Here is a 17496-nt window from a genome sequence, read left to right on the forward strand (position 1 = left end):
TGGGTCTCAACAGCCAGGCTGTTAAAGCCAGTGACTGTAAAGCAGGATGGAAGATCGGACCTTGAGACAGGAGATCTTCCCGCAGAGGCAGACGCCATGGAGGCGCCACTGCCAGGTGAACAACGTCGGCGTACCAAGACCGGCGAGGCCAGTCCGGCGCCACCAGAATCACCATGTGCGGTTCCGAGACCAATCTGCGAAGGAACCGGGATAGTAACTGAATCGGAGGAAAGGCGTACATCAGACGATACTGATGCCAAGGGGCCACCAACGCATCCGAGGCGTCCGCCAACGGATCGCGCGTTCTTGCCATGAACCTTTCCACCTTTTGATTTAGCCGGGATGCGAACAGATCCACGTCTGGGGATCCCCACTTCGCACACAGCATCTGAAAGACCTCCGGGTGTAGGGACCATTCCCCCTGGTCCAGGGTCTGGCGGCTCAGATAGTCGGCCTACCAATTTTCCACACCCGGAATGTGAACTGCCGAGATCGCCGGGACATGAGTCTCGGCCCAAGACAGGATGTCGGTCACCTCCCGGGCTGCTCGAGCACTCCTGGTGCCCCCCTGGTGGTTGATGTAAGCCACCGCGGTAGCATTGTCCGTCTGTACGCGAACAGGCAGGCCCTGGAGACGGTCCGACCACTGGAAGAGACAGAGTTTTATCGCTCGTAGTTCCAGCACATTTATCGGGAGGGAGGATTCCTCCTCCGACCAAGTGCCCTGGGCAGACAGGGTGCCCAGGACTCCACCCCAGCCCGACAGGCTGGCATCCGTGGTAACCACTGTACACACCAACGGGCGGAAGGACTTGCCTTCCGCCACCGACGGGGACTGGATCCACCACAGAAGAGCCAATCTGGTCCGGCGACTCAAGGAGACCTCCAGATCCAAGGACTGAGGAAGTCTGTCCCACCTGGCCAGGATCTCCGTCTGGAGAGCCCGCGTGTGGAACTGGGCAAAGGGAATTGCCTGGAAGGCCGACACCATCAACCCCAGGCCCCGCATGCAGGTCCTGAGTGACAAGGACGGATTGTCCCTGAGGGATCGGATTTCGTCCCGCAAAGTCCGGAGCTTGTCCTCCGGCAAGAACACCTTTGCCTGAGCAGTGTCCAGAACCATTCCCAGATAGGGAAGGCGAAGCGATGGAGACAACGCTGATTTTTGAACGTTGATGGTCCACCCGAACTCCTGAAGCGTCTGTACCGTGATGGACAGATCGCGCACAAGGTCCTGACTGGCACGCGATCTCAGAAGCAGATCGTCCAGGTACCCCAGGACCGCAATGCCCTGGGCCCGCAGCAGGCCCAGAACCGGTGCCAACACCTTGGTAAATACCCTGGGTGCCGAAGCGAGACCGAACGGTAACGCCACAAACTGGTAGTGGTCCTCCGCGATAGCGAACCGAAGGTACCGCTGATGACCCTCGAAAATGGGGATGTGCAGGTACGCATCCTTCAGATCTATCGAAGCCAGGAATTCTCCTGGACTCAAGGAGGCCACAACCGAACGGAGAGATTCCATTCGAAACTTCCGAACACGCACGAAGCGGTTCAGCGCTTTTAGGTCCAGAATAGGACGCACTTTGCCCTCCTTTCTGGGCACAGTGAACAGATTCGAATAAAAACCCCCGAAACCTGTCCCGATGAGGCACCGGGACAATCACCCCCTGAGCAAGCATGTCCTGCACTGCTTGATGCAAGTCCTGCAGACGCCCCGGAAGTAGCTGGAGATTGGAGGGAAAGAATCTGTCTGCCGGCCTGGAAAGGAATTCGATCTTGTAACCTGATCAAACGATTTCCTGGACCCACCTGTCTGAGGTCCGGAGCAGCCAAGGTTGGAGGAAACCGCGCAAACGTCCCCCCACCCCAGAAATGGGTGAGGGCGCCCCTTCAGGCAGAGGCGGAGTGTCCCGCCGAACCGGCATTGCCGGTCTTCTGCTTACCCGCCCAGGGCTTCTTCTGGTTGCCCTGGGCTTTGAAGGGCTTGCCCTTGGATTGGTTCCGAAAGGCACGAAAGGACCCCTGATTTGATCTAGGCGCAGAACCCCGCTTTCCACGGAAAGACTTGTTCTTCTGGTTTTGGGGTAGCATAGTGCTCTTACCCCCCGTGACGCCCTTCACCAGGGTATCCAACGCCACGCCAAAAAGGCGAGAGCCAGCATAGGGAAAATCAGCAACCGTTTTCCACGAGGACTGGTCGCCGACCAGCTCTTCAGCCTATCAGTCGCCGGTTAAGCACCGCGACACTCGAGAGGCGAGCCACCAAGGGGGCCTCATTTAGGGCTGCATCACACAGATACATGACTCCTTGATGGATCTGATCCACCATTTCCAGTCGTGCAGGCGGCACGTCATCGGACACTAGGTTGCTTCTAAGCACCTTAATCCAATCAGCCACCGCCTGAGCCACCATAATGGACGCGAAAACCAGTTTGAGCAACGAACCCGCCACCGTATAGGAATGGCGGGCTAGAGACTCCAACCGCCGGTCCGTGGGATCCTGGAAAACCGGGGTATCCTCAGTAGGAACCAAGGTAGACTTGTTCAGCACGGCCACAGTGTGATCTACCTGTGGAGGCACACACCATCGCGATTCCTTAGCCGGCGCAAAAGGATAAAGCAATTTGAACCGACTAGGTACCAGGAAAGGACGTTTTAACGTGCGCCACATTTCATTAACAGTGTAATGAAATTCAGCTGGGCAGGGAAAACCCTGCGCAGACTTGCGGGTCCTGTGCGTCCCAAATGAGGACACCCGGAGGACAGGGCTCATCCTCTAAATGTAAGGTTTCCTTAACAGAAACAATCAACTCATCCATGGTCGCCCGTTCTTCGGGTGACCCTGGGGAGGATGTATCAACACCCTCCACCTCAGCCTCCCCCTCAGACCCCGGGGGGTCTAAGGATGAGCGGGACCCTGAAAAGGGCACACTCGCAGCAGCAGCAGCATCCATATCCCCATCTGAATCAGAAGAGAGAGACAGCCTTGGCCGTTTTCTCACAGCCCGTTCAGACATCAGCATTTCCATATTTGCCACTAAAGTCGCAACCACAGCAGCCAGATCAGGTCGCAGCGGGGCCACAGGAGAACTGGGGCCCCCCACTAAAGAAGGAGGAAACTTGCTTTCCTGAGAATCCATGGCTCAAGATAATAAAAAAACTACAGTGCAAAAAAGTAATGTACTGTCCCCTTAAATAGCGCTGCGGAGTGTAGGCATGAGGGGTGGGAAGAATGCAACCAAAAACTGTTAACATATTTCCAAGGCTAAAAACGTAGCCAACTGGGCAACAAAAAGCTCAACCAATACCAACAGGAGCTTACCCACAAAAGAAAAAAATGCAACCCCTCAAAGAGAAAAAAAAACAAGTCTCTTTAAACAGCAGCCTGCAAAACCTTGCGGCCAAAGGAGGCATCCGAGGATGCCAATAAGTCAACTTTATAGAATTTTGCAAAAGTGTGTACAGACGACCAAGTCGCCGCATTACACACCTGAGCAACCGATGCCTGATGGAGAAAAGCCCAAGGGGCACTCATCGCTAAAGTAGAATGTGCCCTCACAGGGAAAGGAGGAACCTGACCCTTCAATGAATAGGCCTGAACAATGGTCTGCCTAATCCATTATGATATGGTCGCAGCAGACGCAGCCGAACCCTTTGCCAGATCCCTCAGGAAGGACAAACAAAGAACCAGATGTCTGAAAAGACTCTGTTTCTGACAGGTATACCCTGTTCGCCCAAACCACATCCAGTGAATGCAAGGCAAATTCCTTAGGATGCTTGGGCTTAGCACAGAGCGACGGTAACACAATATCTTCGTTGAGGTGGAAAGAACACCACCTTAGGGAGAAAAGATTGATTAGGTCAAAGAACAACCTTATCCCTATGAACGACCAAATAGGGCGAACGGCAGGACAGATCCGCCAACTCAGACACTCTGCGGCAGAAGTGATAGCCACCAGAAAGGCAACCTTCTGAGACAACAAAGTCAGAAATATTTCCCTAATATTTTCAAAGGGAGGCCGTTGAAGAATGGACAACACAAATTCAGATCCCACGGCGGCAAAGGGGATTTCCTTGGCGGAGCCAGATGACGCACCCCTTGAATAAAGGTGCGGATCAAGGAATTAGTCACCAAGGGACGTTGGAAGTAAATGGCTAATGCCAGCACCTGACCTTTTATCGTGCCTAAGGTTAAAAGAAACAAAAAACTGATATCGGAGTCCCAGCAGAAAACCTAGGTCTTACTCCTTAACTAGACAGCAAGAAACTGATTTGAGAGCACAGTGTGTCTGGGGTTAGGTCATAAGGGACAGCCCCTATAGGCGTGTCGAGGGAAAATTTTTCACTGCCTAGTCTACTCCTGTAGATGGCGCATAACCCATTAGTGAAGAAGCATTAAGAGCTGCGTCTGTCAAAGGACGTAAGAGAAATGCTCTTTTAACTTTTCCTTACATGTGATTAGGTATTCTTTGCAAAGTGAAGCTTTACCTCATTCACTAAGCTCTGTAGCACCTGCACTTGTAGAGTGCAACTGCACTTTGCAAAGTGCACATTCTATTTGCCTTTAGTAAATCAACCACAGAGTAAGTGCATGAGACTGCCTCTTGTCCTGCATACCACCACAGCTCCCTGCACTCACATTGTGCCAACATGTCTTCATGTTAGCACTGCTTCCTGCATTATCTAGGCAGGACCATCCACTGCTAGAGAAATTAACCTTAAGGTGAGCATATTAAAATGTATAACCTTAAATAAATATTAAACAAGAGCAATTTTTATTGAAATATCGAGTCTCCTAAGCAGTTCTATGACACAACATCCAAGCAAAAAGACAAAGATTACCAATTCAAAATCCGACAATTAAACTCAGCAAAACTAAAACACGACCGAATAGAAATAGAAAGCGCAAGCATTCATCCGGTGATTAATGTGTCCTGTCTGGTGTAATATTTGTCTTCAAGCAGATGGCCTTTAACAATGTGAAAAATTACAGCTGAGAGAATGAGGAAAACAAAAGAATAGAATTGGACGCAACAAAAACTTCATAATCGAAAAGTGGAAGACACACGGCGAGGGCATCACAAAACTGCCCTTTTATTCAGTGCTATAAATATTTTTTAATCCTTCAAGCCATCAGGGCATTTTATTGCCTCTGTATGCTAAAGAAGTATCATGCAAATAGTACAGATATAGAGTTGGAGGCTGTGGGAACTGGGAACACAGAGGTATTATGGTGAATGAGTAAGATAAATGCCCACAGCCACAAAACAACAACCAGATGTAAAACGTAGAATCAGCATACTCATTGTGATAAAAAGAAAATTAGAGTAAACATAACTAGACAAGGAAAATTCATAAAGGAGATTTAACCAAATAGGAAAGGAATGTCAAGCTTTAATAAACTGTATGAAGAGAAAGTGCTGATAGAAGTTATATGAATCCTTCACAAACCATTTTAAATACTCAGGATTACAGTGGAACTCCATTTAAAAAGGTAAATAAATAGTTTACAAAGAATCAAAGTATACTATATGCTAAAACTGAGTGGATACTTGACCATCACAACTACTATATGGCTAAAAGAATGCGGACACCCCTCTAACCCTACATTCACACCTATGCGGTTTTTAATGCATTTTCTGTTTTCTAGAAACGCACTACAGGTTATTTAACATATATTCCTACGGTACACGTTCACCTCTATGCGTTTTTCAGCCTGTGTGTTTCTGGAAAGGGTCGGGAACTTTTTTTCCCTCAGCAGATTCCGTTTTTCACATAATAAACTTCAATACAGTCACACCAGAAAAACAGTGTCTTTAGCAACCAGCTATATATAGTGTTTTTAAAGGGAAAAAAACAAACGAACGCAAAATGCATGAAAACTTCATACAAAAACACATAAGAACCAAGGGTTTAAAAACACAAAACGCACCGCAAAGCGACCTGGAAAACCATATCATGCACAACCCACAAAGATGTGAACCTAGACTAACTGATTGCTTTCCAATGGTGGGGAAGGCCCTTTTCTTGTGCTGTGTGCTTGTGGAGCTGCATGTGTATGCAGCCAACTCCATATGAAGGCATGGTTTGATGAGATTGGAGTGGAGGGACTCAAATGGCCTGCATAGAGCCCTGACCTCAACCCTACTGAACACCTTTGGGATGAGTTGGAACACCAATTGTGAGCCAGATCTTTTAATTCAAGATACAGTGGGTAAAACAAATATTGTACATGTCACAATTTTTCTAGGTAAATACAGTGGGTACGGAAAGTATTCAGACCCCCTTAAATTTTTCACTCTTTGTTATATTGCAGCCATTTGCTAAAATCATTTAAGTTCATTCTTCTTCCTCATGAATGTACACATAGCACCCCATACTGACAGAAAAACACAGAATTGTTGACATTGTTGCAGATTTATTAAAAAAGAAAAACTGAAATATCACATGGTCCTAAGTATTCAGACCCTTTGCTGTGACACTCATATATTTAACTCAGGTGCTTTCCATTTCTTCTGATCATCCTTGAGATGGTTCTACACCTTCATTTGAGTCCAGCTGTGTTTGATTATACTGATTGGACTTGATTAGGAAAGCCACACACCTGTCTATATAAGACCTTCCAGATCACAATGCATGTCAGAGCAAATGAGAATCATGAGGTCAAAGGAACTGCCTGAAGAGCTCAGAGACAGAATTGTGGCAAGGCACAGATCTGGCCAAGGTTACAAAAATATTTCTGCTGCACTTAAGGTTCCTAAGAGCACAGTGGCCTCCATAATCCTCAAATGGAAGACGTTTGGGACGACCAGAACCCTTCCTAGAGCTGGCCGTCCGGCCAAACTGAGCTATCGGGGGAGAAGAGCCTTGGTGAGAGAGGTAAAGAAGAACCCAAAGATCACTGTGCCTGAGCTCCAGAGATGCAGTCAGGAGATGGGAGAAAGTTGTAGAAAGTCAACCATCACTGCAGCCCTCCACCAGTCGGGGCTTTATGGCAGAGTGGCCCGACGGAAGCCTCTCCTCAGTGTAAGACACATGAAAGCCCGCATGGAGTTTGCTAAAAAAACACCTGAAGGACTCCAAGATGGTGAGAAATAAGATTCTCTGGTCTGATGAGACCAAAATAGAACTTTTTGGCCTTAATTCTAAGCGGTATGTGTGGAGAAAACCAGGCACTGCTCATCACCTGTCCAATACAGTCCCAACAGTGAAGCATGGTGGTGGCAGCATCATGCTGTGGGGGTGTTTTTCAGCTGCAGGGACAGGACGACTGGTTGCAATCGAGGGAAAGATGAATGCGGCCAAGTACAGGGATATCCTGGACAAAAACCTTCTCCAGAGTGCTCTGGACCTCAGACTGGGCCGAAGGTTTACCTTCCAACAAGACAATGACCCTAAGCACACAGTTAAAATAACGAAGGAGTGGCTTCACAACAACTCCGTGACTGTTCTTGAATGGCCCAGCCAGAGCCCTGACTTAAACCCAATTGAGCATCTCTGGAGAGACCTAAAAATGGCTGTCCACCAACGTTTACCATCCAAGCTGACAGAACTGGAGAGGATCTGCAAGGAGGAATGGCAGAGGATCCCCAAATCCAGGTGTGAAAGACATATTGCATCTTTCCCAAAAAGACTCCTGGCTGTATTAGATCAAAAGAGGGCTTCTACTAAATACTGAGCAAAGGGTCTGAATACTTAGGACCATGTGATATTTCAGTTTTTCTTTTTTAATAAATCTGCAACAATGTCAACAATTCTGTGTTTTTCTGTCAGTATGGGGTGCTATGTGTACATTCATGAGGAAGAAGAATGAACTTAAATGATTTTAGCAAATGGCTGCAATATAACAAAGAGTGAAAAATTTAAGGGGGTCTGAATACTTTCCGTACCCACTGTATATTTCTAAAGGTGCTATTGACATGAAGTTTTCACCACATGTCGGTAACAACCCATGCAATCCATACATACAAAGAAACCCAAACAAATACTTTCAGAAGTTATGTGTAATAGAATGGAATGACACAGTGAAAAAGTATTGAACACGCTAACTGAAATTTATTTATTACTTCATACAAAATCTTCTTTGTATGTATGGATTGTATGGGTTGTTACTGACATGTCAATAGCAACTTTAGAAATATATTTACCTAGAAAAATGGTGACGTGTTCAATACTTATTTTACCCGCTGTATCTTATTCCTCTTCCATACCACTGTAATGTTTATTCTTATCTGCAATGTTGCAATGTTTCTTCTCTTTGTGTCCTCCAATGTAAAAACAACAAAAAAGTATTCAGAAATAAAAATGAAAACTAATACAGCCATCACATGTAATGCTGGCCATACACTATACAAAAATTGACTCTGAAAAGTTAACGATTTTCTATTTGTGCCCATTAAGTGGACGAAAAACGAATGAACTGCTAGTGTATAGCCAGCATAAGAATTGGTAAGCTGTAATACACTGCTCAAAAAAATTAAAGCGGAGTTCTGGCCTCAGGGGTGAAATTTAGATAAAAATACCCCTGGGACAGTCAGGGCTAGTACATTCCACAATGGATAGCCTCTGAACTGTCCCGGGTCGCACTTACCTGCAAGAAGAAATACTTACCTTGAAAATTTCTTCTTCAGCGCTGCCATCTCAGGTGTGGGCAGCTGAAGCCAGCGCGTCCTCTTCTGCGTCCTCTTCCGTGTCCTCTTCTCCCAGAATGCGCCTGCACCGGCCCCGTTCGTCACTTCCGGTGCAGGCGCGTCATCCCTCCACAGCTTCTGGGCATGCCCAAAAGCTGTTTAGCAGGGAATGACGCGCCCGCACCAGAACTGAAGAGTGGGGCCAGGGGCAGGCGCATTGATTCCTGGGAGCGATGACGTTCAGCTCCCAGGAATCAATGCAAGGAGGAAGTGACGGCACTGGCCGCGGCCGCAGAGGGAGGAAGTAGAAGAAAGGTGAGTATATTTTTTTCAATATCAAGGTAAGTAAACAAAAAAAAAAATCTTAAATATCCATTTATTTTTCAGGTGACCCAGAGCAAGCGGATGGCCCAAAATCGATTTTGTCGATTTTGAGGTCGGAACTCCGCTTTAAAGGAACAATTTTTAATCAGAGTATAGCATCAAGTCAATTAAACTCTTGGATTATTTATCTGCTCAGTTAAGCAGCAGGGGGGTTGTTATTCAGTTTCAGCTGCTAGCATGAGGCGATACCTGGACCCTATACAGGTTGCACAGGCAGTCCAACTCTTCCAGGATGGCACTTCAATACGTGCCATTGCCAGGAGGTTTGCTGTGTCTCAAGAGCATGGAGGAGATTCCAGGAGACAGGCAGTTACTCTAGTAGACCTGGACAGGCTCGAAGGAAGTCCTTAACCCATCAGCAGGACCGGTATTTGCTCCTTCGTGCAAGGAGGAACAGGATGAGCACCGCCAGAGCCCTACAAAATTACCTCAAGCAGGCCACTGGTGTTAATGTCTCTGACCAAACAATCAGAAACAGACTTTATCAGGGTGGCCTGAGGGCCCTATGTCTGCTAGTGGGCCCTGTGCTCACTGCCTGGAACAGTGGAGCTCAATTGGCATTTGCGATTCAACACCAGAATTGGCAGGTCCGCCACTGGCGCCCTTTCCTTTTAACAGTTGAGAGCAGGTTGACCCTGAGCACATGTGACAGACATGAAAGGGTCTGGAGAAGCAGTGGAGAACATTATGCTGCCTGTTACATTGTTCAGCATGACCGGTTTGGTGGTGGGTCAGTGATGGTCTGGGGAGGTATTTCCATGGAGGGATGCATAGGCCCCTACAGGCTAGACATAAGCACCTTGACTGCCATTTGGTATCGGATGAAATCCTTGAACCCATTGTCAGACCCTACGCTGGTTCAGTGGATCCTCGGTTCCTCCTGGCGCATGAAAATGCCGGCCTCATGTGGCAAGAGTATGCAGCCAGTTCCTGAAGGATGAATGAATTTATACCATTGAATGGCCCCCACGCTTGCCTGACCTAAATCCAATAGAACACCTCTGGGACATTATATTTCGGTCCATCAGATGCTGCCAGGTTGCACCTTAGTCTGTTCAGGAGCTCAGTGATGCCCTGGTCCAGATCTGGGAGGAAATACCCCAGGACACCATCTGATGTCTCATTAGAAGCATGCCCCAACATTGTCAGGCATGCATACAAACTACTGAGTACCATTGTGAGTTGCTGCAATGACATTTCAGCAAAAATGCACAAGCATGCTGCATCGTTTTTTCACTTTGATTTTTGGGGTGTATTTGAATTCAGCCCTCTGTAGGTTAATGATTTTCATTTCCATCAAACGATGTGGCATCCTTTCGTTCCTAACACATTACCCAGTCCATATCAGTATAGATATCCAGCATGATATTTTTCCCCATTGAGATCTGATGTGTTTTTAAAGTTTTCCTAAGAAATTTTTTTGAGCAGTGTGTATTAAATGTATGGTTTTATATTTAAAACTGATTTAACTCAGTTAACCCTAATCAGCCCTAACCGACTCTTCCCCCCTCATCTCCCCTGAGCTTTTTCTCTTCTGATAATTTTTTTTTTTTTAAATCAACAATATTTGAATGGGGCTTGAAAAAATATGTAAAGTTAAAAAAAATATTTTTTGTAAATAACTTTGTAATTCTTAGTACCACAAACATAATAATAGTTACAAACATGGCAAGAATATATATATATATATATATATATATATATATATATTACTTTGTGATTTTTGTAACCTTAAAGCAGAAATAAAGGCAAACCTTTTTTTTGCCATCTCATGTCCCATTGGGGAGATTTCCTTTCACTTCCTCTCCCATAGCCAAAACAGGAGGTGAGAAATCCTTCCAGAGTGAGGAAATCGCTGGATTGTCAGCCGTTAATCACAGGTATTGGTTTGTTCAGCAGAGTCTGCTGAACAGTTCTATAAGTTCATGCTCACTGAAGTGACCATGAGGTTATAGCAGAAGGAGGAATGTCAGGTCAGTACGGCGTAAGACCTGGCCAGCTTCGAAGCAGCGTTGTAGGTCTATACGCCATACAGGCCTGGCAGCAAAAAGGTTAATACAATTGGAAGAGGACATGTTATAAAGTTGTGCGCTGTGCCCTGTGTGTGGACTCATCCCTACATTCAGCAGTGGTTATAAGAAACTTGGAGCTTGGAGTGTATTCTTACGTTTATGACCTTCTTGTAACAAAGAGGTCATTATAGTCTGGTAAGTTCCCTGTGCTGGGTAGAGGTGGTGGAATTACTGGTTGATGGAAGATGGCTGTGTGATTTTTTGTATAAGCACGAGGTGTGATATGTATAGAAGATCTGTGCAAATTGAACAGTTCTGAAACACAGAAGGACTTTTTGATACATGTTACATTTGTTTGGACTTTTGTTATATGCATGATACTATATTTTTTCACATTTACATTAACTCTTAAAAACCCGAATGACTCTAACTTCCCTTTAGATAAAACAGACAAAGACATGATGCATACTCCATTAGCATCAAGTGCAGGTGAAACATTACCTTTCTGGATTAAAGATTCTGTAGATGGAACTAAATTGTGCCAAGGCACAAAGTTGCCGGTTTTTAGATCCACAAAATAACTGAAGATTGAACTCTCTCCTAGTGGTATCTGAACTCCTAAAAGGAAAAAAAATATGAGCGCTTTATAAATGTAGTGTAAGTTCTTAAAGCACATTCTGATAACAAAAAGTGTGAAAGGATTTCTAAAGCTAAGAACAATCATGTAATATATTATGACTTACCACTTCTTAGTGGTGTGGCTGCATGCGTTTTCTTTTTTGAAGTTAAAGCGGAGCTCCTTCAAACAGGGGAAGCTCAGCTTATCTGCCCCCCCCCCCCTCCGGTGTCACATTTGGCACCTTTTGGAGGGAGAGGGCACCTGGTTTTGACCCCCCTCCTCCTGGCCATTCACAAAGCGCAGCGCGCTTCACACATGTACAGTAGAGAACCAGCTGTGAAGCCACAAGGCTTCACTGCGAATTACCCTCACAAGCAATGGCGGTGGCAGCACCTGATAGCCAATGGAAAAATCGGCTGGGGTGAAGACACTGCTGGATTCGTGGAGAGGCAAGTGTCCTAATATTAAAAATCAGCAGCTATAGTATTAGCTGCTGACTTAATTTTTTCTGAAGGAGCCTAGACCTCTTTAAGAGCATTTTTAGCAAATGCAGAAAATACCTGCTGTTTTCACAAAAATGCATTGACCTTTTCACTTCCTGTGAGCTTACCAGGAGACATAAAACAATCTTATTTTCTTTCTGTAAATGCCAATGTCCCCATCCCTGTGTAATGGAGATGGACAAAGGCATGTCTATCATCCTGTCCTAGAGGGGCAACCATGGCTCTCTTTATAGATGGGGTGCAGGAGTGAACGTGGTCACCATAGGAAGTGTGTTATTCACAGTATCCCTAGGTGAAAATAAAGGATCAAAAGCATGGGAAAAACAAAAGCAGCCACCACATCTAAGAACTAATAAGTTACAGTACACACCTCTGACCAGTAGGCAGTGTGACAGCAATTCATGCGGGCCCACCCACTCCCCACACATGAGGAACTACACGTTACTGCCATAGGTTACACATAACTCGGAATTTAGGTATCTGGATTTTATTGTAAAGCATCTAATCATTAGGGAGACAAAAAACAATCAGATAATGGGAGTGGTCACTTAGACAGGTTCTTCATCTTCAGGCAGAAAGCTGAAGATGGCATGTTCTTTTAAATTGAAGGACTACATCAAAGCATGTTTTGGTAATCATGCGTGCACTACAACAAATCAAAGGCAGCTGTTATTTATGCTGAAAATGGTAGTTGTCTGACTAGTTGTCGGGCTCTTATACTGGTCCATGGATTCAAACTCAATTTCTGAGTCCCTGACCTGAAACAGAAATGCAGATCAGGAAAGTCAGAAGTTCTTATAATTGTCCTGGGTTAATGAATCAATGTACTAAAACTAGAGGGATGAGTATGAGAGCCAGGCATCCGGTGCCTACAGAGTGATGGGACAGCACTTCAGCCCTAATGTGACTCCTAGGAAAAGTTTCCTTTAAAGGTGTCAGGACATTAGACAAATGTCATCTGGTAGCTACAGTTCTGTTCAGGTGACAATCAAGCAAAAGTTAAAGGTGGCAATATCCTCGGGGCATATTCACTGTAGAGAAAATTTGTGAGTGGAGAGAAAAGTGGGTCACTGCAAGTCCTTAGGATTCATATTTCTATGAGATATATCTGCCATAAAGAACGGGAAATCTACATATTGGACAGATGATTGCAAAACTATCTCATTCAGACAAAAGTTTAAGTGAATACAGACAACAAATGTATTTAAAGCTATCTAAGCCCAAGGACAAAAATGTAATAAATTGCAGCTTATCAATCCTTTTATGTCAGTGAGTGAGGGTGTATCCAAAGTTCTGAGTTGCCACCAGAACAGGAATAGAAGGGAAACCCTACAACATTTGATCCCATGACAACTGTTGCGCTATCCCTCACATTGCAAAGATATCCTCTCACTTCCTGTAACTTCCTGTTAGTCTACAGGACAGGAAGTAACAGAAAATATCCCACAAGACACAAATTACAATAAAAAAATAAAAAAGAGGTTCACCCTTCTTTACTTCATAGCAAATGAAAAAAAAAATGTTTATATATACCTAAAATTTTACTTTTTACTTCTCATTACAGCCACTAAGAGAACACTATAGTAGTGATCTACCATTGCAGGGGGGTGGCAGAACAGATGTCACGTGTAATGTCACGTCAAATCCTCACTAGGTACACTGGAGGACATTTATAGAGAAAATTTGTGACACTATGTGGTTTATTTGCTAAAGGCAACTCCACTGTGCACTACAAGTGCACTGCAAGTGTCATTGGAAGGGCAGTCGCTGCAGATCTGAAGGGGAAGGAAAATAAAAAAAAAAGCATTTTTTCTTGCACATGATTGGATGATAGAAATCAGCAGAGCTTCCACCCATTTCAGATCTTTCCCTCAGATCTACAGCGACTGCACTTCCAAGTGTACTTGCAGTGCACTTGTAGTGCACAGTGGATTTGCCTTTAGTAAATCAACCCCTATTAGTTGAAATTATGCTGTTTCTCAATCAGAAAAGTCTATACTATAGTTTTTCTGTGTATATGAGACCCCTGAGCCTGTAATCCTTGGCAGTCAACTGCAACAGATTTTTACAGGTCTGTGACAGGTCATTGGCGATGAAACAGATTTTTCACTCCAAACAGATACCCAAAAAAGTGGTCAGGGTCAGGTTTTATTCTATGGCAGTGCCGCTTAGGAGCAGCTGAGGAAGCTGTAAGCTTACAGTAAATCAATTTCATTATCTGTTTTACTACTCCTGTTTAGCATTTCTTTTCTGTGCAACAGATTTGATATATGTCCCTGAAAGATATCCAAATTGTGTTCTGAATGCTCTGCTACACAGTGCACATAAGGAGCAGTCTGTAGCATGGTCAGAAGGCCAGTAGCTGATCATTTCAGCTCTGGTACTTAGTGCTGGACTGTGGTTGTCACAGACAGCTAGTGGTTTGATTCATAAAGCTTGTCACAGCTGCTGGCACTCAACAGGAGTATACCCAAAGCTATTTTGGTTATACTTCTGGGGATCACATGAGTGCAGTTCCTTCAGTCAGGATCCACCCACCTTTACAGTTGGGATCCACCCAGATGTAGACAAGCAGCTTGCTCAGACTCTCAGAAAATAGCTAGGAGACTGAGCCAGCTGTTTCTGCCCCCTTCCCAGCTCAGCCCTCCAGTAAGCTCTGGAGGGACAGAGCAGAGAGCTGGTGACCAAAAGTTACTTTTTTTTACTGGTGTTTGATCATTAAGTTCTCAGTGTTAGAAGCTGGGGGGGGGGGGGGGGGGAAATGCAGCATTGGATCCATGCTGCTTCCACCTAGGTGAATATGAATGTTTATTTTTTAAAAGACCATACTTCGCTTTTAAAGTCCGGAGCAGAGCAGGCTGCATTCTAAGCATTTGTAGGCCACATGTTGGCAAGAGGAGCATAAAGTCTGAAGGTACCATTAGAACCTACTTGCCTTCAGTTTGTAGATTAACATTCTTTAGCACAGTTGCCTGTGCAAAGGCAACTCTAATCTACATTCTATCGGGGGAAGAAGACTGAGGTGAACTTCCACTCGGATCGCCAGGGTGATCTGACTAGAAGTCAAAACCAAATGTGGCAGAGGAGGGAAGGAGGTGCAAATAAATGTAACTTCCCCTTTTGGGTGAAGTTCCACTTCAAGCTCATGGATTTGTTCATAAAAAAAACCTGCCTGCCCGAGCTGACACTGTGCTTACACAGAGGGATCCAAGTGTAATAGGTCAAAGAGAGAGCAAAATTTAAAATCCTAAGGAGTCCAAAGTCTTTATTGTCCAATTGGTTATAACAATCAGGGAAAGGTCAGCCAACCTACTGTGAATACCAGCACTGACTGTTGTCTATAACATCCTCTGCCTGCATATTAGTTTGCTTAACCTCCCTGGCGGTATTCCAGAGTGTGGCTCGAGGTGGAATTTCATTACCATTAGTGGTAACCCCAAGTCACACTCGGGGTACCGCCAGGGAGAAATCGCTGGATCCTGGAAGAGGTTACTTCACTTGTCCCAGAGATCCCATGATGTATTCCTGCAGTGTATGGCGGCCGGATCTTCCGCCTGATGCTGTGTGCCCCTGCTTCCGTTCCCTGTGAGCGTTGCGTCGCAGGGGGGTGGAACCGGTGGCAAATTCAAAAAGTAAAACACACAAACACACGAATAAATTACTTAATAAAATAAATGGACCTTAGTTTGCCCCCCAGTCCTTTCTCCAGTGCCCTCCAGCGCCTTTGCCTGCAGTTTTACTGTACTTATGTATATATAGTAATTATGTATATATTATGTGTTTATATATACTATATATATATATATATATATATATATATATATATATATATATATATATATATAATATATATATATCTATACATATATATATATATATATATATATATCCATAAATATATATATATATATATATATACTTTAACTTATTTATAGTTATTTATTATATTAAAATTTTATTATTTTGTGTTTCAAACTTTGTCATACCTGAGATGTTATAAAGAAGAACGCACAGTAAAAAAAAAATCTTATGTAAGTAGTAGGTTTGGGCTGCTCGTCCTTAACCACTTGCCGACCGCTCACTCGAGCTCTACTGCGGCAAAGTGGTTAGTTCCCGTCCAGCGATGTAGATCTACGTCGCCGTACTCCTCCCCTCAGTCACAGCGGGAGTCGGCCAGGGGAGGAGCAGCGGTGATCACAGCCGCTCTTCCCCGATCGTCGGGGAATCGAGTTTGGAGATCCGCCCGCTTGTGTAAACAGAGCGGGCGGATCTCCTAAGTGACAAGGAGTGACAGATTGCAGTGTTCAGCATAGCTGAACCTCCGATCTGTCCCTGTGTCACTCAGTCACCTCCCCCACACACGTTAGTAAGCACCAGGTATACATTAACCCCTCCCTCTCCAATAAAATTAACCCCTTCCCTGCCAGTGTCATTTTTACAGTAACAGTGCACATGTATAGCACTGATTACTGTAGTAATGTCACTGGTACCCCAAAAGTGTCAAAAATGTCAGTCAAGGGTCCGATCTGTCCGCCGCAATGTCGCAGTCCCGCAAAAAAAAAATCGCTTATCGCCGCCATTACTCGTTAAAAAAAAACACCAAAAATAACAGAAATCTTTCCCTTAGTTAGTAAACGCAATAACTTTTGCGCAAACCAATCAAAATACGCTTATTGTGATTTTTTTTTACCAAACATAGGTAGCAGAAAACAAATTGGCCAAAAATTTAAAAAAATTTAGATTTTTACATTTTTACATTTTTTTGGGGGGAATTTCATATAAAAAAATGTGAAAAATATTGTTATTTTTTCAAAATTTACGCTCTTTTGTTGTTTATAGCGCAAAAAGTAAAAATCGCACAAGTGATCAAATACCACCAAAAGAAAGCTCTGTTTGTGGGAAAAAAAGGACCTAAATTTTGTTTGGGTATGGTGTCGCACGACCGCGCAATTGTCAGTTAAAGTCGCACAGTGCCGAATCGCAAAAAGTGGCCTGGACGCAAGACAGCAAAATCCTCCGGTGGTAAAGTGGTAAAGAATTACATGCAAAATAATGGTCCTGCTTTCAGCACCTAAAATCTGAAATAATCATACCGCCAGGGAGGTTAAGAGTATTGTTGAGTTCATTTAACATTCTGCCATTTCACTCAGCACTGATGAAGGGGGATTGCATGATCTCGAAATGCATTGGCTGTCTTTCTCCCTGCTCTGTCCTTCTCTCTCTTGGATTTCTCAACCTGGGTGAATGTAATCTCCTGGGGATCTCTATCTTTGCGAATACAGGCCAATTGGACTAAAGTAATGACTTACTCCACATTTTGATAACCTGTGAAAACCCCCCTCCCA

At 44.7% G+C, this 17496-nt stretch overlaps 1 protein-coding gene across 1 annotated transcript in view; it reads right to left on the reverse strand.

Moving 5' to 3' along the window:
- The window catches only part of DNAH14 (dynein axonemal heavy chain 14), a gene marked incomplete at its 3' end in the record, with an annotated part of 442814 nt that overhangs the window by 181293 nt on the left and 244025 nt on the right, over positions 1-17496 (reverse strand). Inside the window, exon 44 of the mRNA XM_082252323.1 lies at positions 11531-11647. Coding sequence (XP_082108449.1) covers positions 11531-11647 — 117 coding nt within the window. The remainder of the gene's footprint in view (positions 1-11530; positions 11648-17496) is intronic.

The sequence above is a fragment of the Pelophylax lessonae genome, assembly GCF_965119305.1.
Source record: "Pelophylax lessonae genome assembly, chromosome: 3".
Classification (NCBI taxonomy): Eukaryota; Metazoa; Chordata; class Amphibia; order Anura; family Ranidae; genus Pelophylax; species Pelophylax lessonae.